The sequence below is a fragment of the Prorops nasuta genome, unplaced genomic scaffold (assembly GCF_024137725.1).
Source record: "Prorops nasuta isolate Cenicafe-Biocafe unplaced genomic scaffold, Cenicafe_Pnas_1.2 PNAS00011, whole genome shotgun sequence".
Taxonomy (NCBI): Eukaryota; Metazoa; Arthropoda; class Insecta; order Hymenoptera; family Bethylidae; genus Prorops; species Prorops nasuta.
The window spans coordinates 6,702,772-6,707,425 of NW_027116808.1; the positions used below are offsets into that span (position 1 = coordinate 6,702,772).

At 29.0% G+C, this 4,654-nt stretch overlaps 2 protein-coding genes across 3 annotated transcripts; one reads left to right on the plus strand and one right to left on the minus strand.

The window, feature by feature from the left end:
* Nucleotides 1-727: 727 nt before the first annotated feature.
* Nucleotides 728-1,800, plus strand: LOC136777496 (uncharacterized). Its single transcript, XM_066733828.1, has 2 exons — nucleotides 728-1,202; nucleotides 1,273-1,800. Exons 1-2 carry the CDS (start codon nucleotides 792-794, stop codon nucleotides 1,798-1,800), a joined length of 939 nt encoding a protein of 312 aa, XP_066589925.1. The 5' UTR covers nucleotides 728-791.
* A 28-nt stretch (nucleotides 1,801-1,828) lies between these two features.
* On the minus strand, nucleotides 1,829-3,940 carry LOC136777497 (uncharacterized). 2 transcript variants are annotated; one of them, XM_066733829.1, is made up of 7 exons: nucleotides 3,859-3,940; nucleotides 3,501-3,631; nucleotides 3,143-3,406; nucleotides 2,816-3,078; nucleotides 2,527-2,644; nucleotides 2,241-2,436; nucleotides 1,829-2,145 (listed from the first exon to the last, which is right to left on the minus strand). In XM_066733829.1, exons 2-6 carry the CDS (start codon nucleotides 3,622-3,624, stop codon nucleotides 2,276-2,278), a joined length of 930 nt encoding a protein of 309 aa, XP_066589926.1. In that variant the 5' UTR covers nucleotides 3,625-3,631; nucleotides 3,859-3,940; the 3' UTR covers nucleotides 1,829-2,145; nucleotides 2,241-2,275. The 2 variants fall into 2 exon arrangements, with proteins under 2 accessions (XP_066589926.1, XP_066589927.1); XM_066733830.1 differs by lacking the exon at nucleotides 3,501-3,631 and having other exon boundaries at nucleotides 1,831-2,145; nucleotides 3,859-3,908.
* Between the last annotated feature and the right edge of the window lie 714 nt (nucleotides 3,941-4,654).

A 4,654-nucleotide genomic window follows, 5' to 3' on the forward strand; every position in this document is an offset into this window, starting at 1 on the left:
CTTTCTCTGTCTAATAGCATAAGAGTGAGAGAGAAAGACATATGATACCCCATGTGCCCATTGATTCTGCTCGAGCACGTTTTTGGTATACTGATAGGAATTTTGGTATACTGATAGAAGCGGTAATAGTATAGGGCGTGTTCGTAAATTACTGGTCAGCTGCTTGAAAAATAAATATAGTTGGTAGTAACAGAATGAGAATAGTTAGCTAGGTTGGTGACACTGTTAATTGCTGACAAGTTTGTTTCCTGAAGTTTCCTCAGCAGATCAGCTGTTTATGCTTTGACAGATTTAACAATCTATCATCGGCTGTCTTTTAATGCAAAAATATGATGTAATTGGATGTTTATTATTTTTCAGAGAAAGGCGGAAGAATAAATTTGGACAAAAGGATCTGTGGACTATTCTGAGCTGCTTTCAAATTTAAATCTTAATATGTATAACTGTGAAATTCAGTGTCAAACAGTATAAATTGAATTTATTTAATATTGTTTAATTTACAATTATAACAATAAAGATTTATTTGAAATAATGGAGTATATTCATTTATTCACTTCATCTTCTAGTAGTTCATCTAGTAGTGATATGGATGATGAAATCAATTTTCTTATCGATGACAAAGAAAGAGTAGAAATACCAAAAATTAACAACTATTACCAAGATGTTGTATTACAATATAATCATCATGAGTTTCAAAGGCATTTTAGGCTAGTATAATTAATATATTTTAAGGCGTATAAACTAGTTATGTTTACTTGTATTATTTATAAGACAATTATATTTATTGTAGGATGGATCGCTATGCATTTGAAATATTACTCCATTATGTAGGACCAAAATTAAATGATCAATTAGTATTACGTAGAGAAAGATTAAAGCCTGAGATACAATTGTTAGCTGGTATTTATATACTAGCAACACCTGACAGCTATCGCTCAATAAGTGAAAGATTTGGTATTGCTCGTTCAACAGCATGGAAATGTCTCAAAAGAGTGGTTGAAGCTATATATAGTATTCGCAACCAATTTATTAAATGGCCTACTGAACAAGAGGCTCAAAAAACATGGGAAAACATATATCGTAGACATAAATTCCCAAAAGTATTAGGTGCTATTGATGGGACTCATATATATATAGCTAAGCCTAAAGAAGATTCAGTTGATTACATTAATAGAAAACAAAGATATTCTATACAATTACAGGTAATATTGATTCTTCAGTTCTTCCTTAAATTCAATAAAGCTAAAAAGATAAATTTACATATATCTGTAGGTCATTTGTAAAGACGATTTGTCTTTTATCCATGCTTTTGCTGGAATGCCTGGAAGTGTGCATGATATGCGAGTATTCAAATACTCAGGTGTACAGCAACTTTGTACCAATCACTTTTTTCCACAAAACAGTCATCTGCTAGGAGATGCGGCCTACACAAACCAAAATAACGTTTTAGTACCTTTTATTAATAATGGCCATTTAACTACGGAACAAGTTGCTTATAACACTCATTTGTCATCTGCTAGATTAATGGTAGAAAGATCTATTGGGCTATTAAAACGACGATGGCGTTACTTAATAGAAAAACTTCCAATGACTCGAACAGACTTAATACCATATTATATAATAACTTGCTGTGTTTTACATAATTTTTGTTTATTAAATAATGACTCATTATATATGACAACACCTATTATACCAGGTCAATTACATGGAATGGAACCAATGGCAGTTCCATTCGAATCAAAAAGACAAGGAAATGAAAAAAGGAGAAGAATCACACAAAACATTTCTAATAATTCTTAATTTTATGAAATAAAATAACAGTCTTATTGCACAGTCTATTGTAATATAAAAGGTTTTTATATTATTGACAACTAAATAAAATTTAAGCATATATATAGTAAACAAGTTTTTAAATTTCTGTTACGTAAACATGTATTCTTCCTGCCATTAAAGTTTTAGAAGTTTCAATATATTTCTCTAAACTTTATTTAAAAACTATCAAACATTATTAATTAAATATTTTAATTATGAAACTAGTAAAATTATATAGGAATTATAAAGTAGAATGGTTTCAGGCGTTTCAGCTGACCATTCTCTATTACGAATAGAGTTTATTTCACCATCAACTTTTAAAGATCTGCGTAACTAGAAAATGACAATCATTTAGTTAGAATCGCATATTCTGTTAAAAGTATGAAGTGAATAAAAATAATTTTCTTTTGATTCCGCATATTACTTACATTATTAACCAAGATTTCAAATTAATTCCTTGTTGTTAAATTTTCTCCTTTTTTTTAAGTATTTCTTTAAATTCGGACAATAATTTTAATTTCTTTGCTTTATATATTTCATTTTGCTCTCTCCTTAATCTTTTTTCTTCTATTAGTAATTTCAAATATTCAGTTTTTTCGTCATCATTCGATTTTCTTTTCCTTTCTGCAAAATTGACATGCAATTATCAATGATAATAACTATATAGTAATAATTGGGCAAAGTAATCATAATATATGATATTCAAGGACATACTATTTGGAGTAAAAGAATTGTCTCTATCTCTTAAAGGTTTCAATGTATCAATAATATTGGAGCCGGCTACAGACAATGGTGTAACCCACTTTTTTGTTTTAAAAATATCATCCAAAATCTATAAAAAATATATAAAATGTACTTTTATTATTTCAGTTTTAGCGTAAGTGTATACAAATATTTATCATTTTAGCATGTAAATTATTTTTTTATTAATTGTAACAATTTTATTATACGTGTTTCTAGTAAAAATATAATTGAAACTTAAATAGTTTACTAAATCAAATACCTCTAAATACTGCCAGTCTTTTCTATTATTTCCACTCTGGGCATTGTGATCTATAACCTGGCGATATCTTCTTTTGAGCGAATCAAATTTTATACTGCAACTACGAGCAGAAAAATTATAATTTCTTTCTTTCATTAACTTTGAAATTGTATCCCATAATAATTTGTGAGGATGTTTGTCCAGTAACCCACAATGTTCTTTATACAAAAATATTAATAAAAGTGTTGATGCATGAGTCCATTGTACCTTGAACTTTGATGAACCTTAAAAGAGTCAAGTATTTATTAATTTAGATACATATATAATTATTAATATTTTATTCTGTACCTGCATTTTGTGCATTTCTAGGGTCATCAGGGTCTGTGTCATAAAAATCATCACTCTCCAATTTATCAGATTCTAATATCCCGCTTATTTTCATTTGGGTGCTATTAGGATCAGTTTCCACTACAGTTGCTTTAAAATCATCATGGAGCACATTATAATATTTAATATTATTTGCTTTGGCTAAGCTAGAATTGACACAAATTTTGTTACTATCTGAAGTCTGTAATTTTACGTTTTGTAGTAACATAGCGGCAAAAGCAGGGTCTACAAAAATATAAATTAAATAAATAGTAGTGCTATTATATATTTATAATAATTTACATAAACTATGTAGAAAACAATTCATAAGCCAAACTACCTTTATGAGCTAGTTTGAAATCATTCGAATTAACTTTAAGTTTGTACTCTATTAAAGTTTCGGCATCTTTTAATATTAATTCATGGACTAAATTTTTCGATTGTATGTGTGTTTGTACATCCATCTTTACTCTAAAATCAAATTAATAGTTAGTGATAAGTATATATATATTATCATTGTAGTAAAAAATAATTAAGTATTAAATTTTACATTTAGTGAACAGTCGGAATCGAAGAAAATATCGAAAACACAAAAGCGAGCATTGGATGTAAAAGCCGAAAATTACAAAAAAGTCTGAACACTGAAACTATGACGGATGACCCTTATAATGCCCTATGTATTGTATGTATGTACGTACCCCACAATAAATAGCGTCAACTTTTGCGACTGTCGGCCTTTGCTGGCTGAAGCATAGGAAACGGATTGTCAGCAATTCTCAGCGTTACCAACTTTTAAGTGATAAATTTTATTTACTGCCAACCATATTTTGTTCGTCAGTTACTGACCAGTAATTTTCGAACGCCCCCATAGTAATCAAACGACAGATCAATAAAAAGAACAGGGCATATTCCAATGAGTGAAGTGTCAAAATGTGCAACTTAACCTCTGTAATTTGTATTAATTTATTAAAATAACTTGTAAGTGATGAACTTTTAATAAAATCATATTAAGTGTTATAAATTTGTATAAAAAATATGTATTTTAGTTTTAACCTATTATTGTGTAACATATGGTGTATAAAAATAACTGAAAATATATATTTTAAATTAAATTTATGTTGTTGATATTTTGTCAAGAATAACACATCATTAACTTTTATATTAATAATAAGGAGCTATATTCTTGAGTCGTAAAGTCCATTGGAGCTTGCAAGTCAACTATGGATCCCAAGCTTACAGCAATAAGATTCTACGAATAAAGAAGATGCAATTCATTATTAAAATAGATAATCGTTAACTCAGATTTTTTGCAGAAACCTAATATCAATAGTAACAAGCTTTCGTATCTCTTTCCAATTGATGATGCTGGAAGAGAACCTCTGAGAGCTCCTGACAGCTCAACTGCCACAGGTCCAAGAAACAGCTATTTACGTAAATCTGTCCAGTGTCATGCAATACATTATCCAGAAGCCATTCTGCTATTATCCAGCTAAT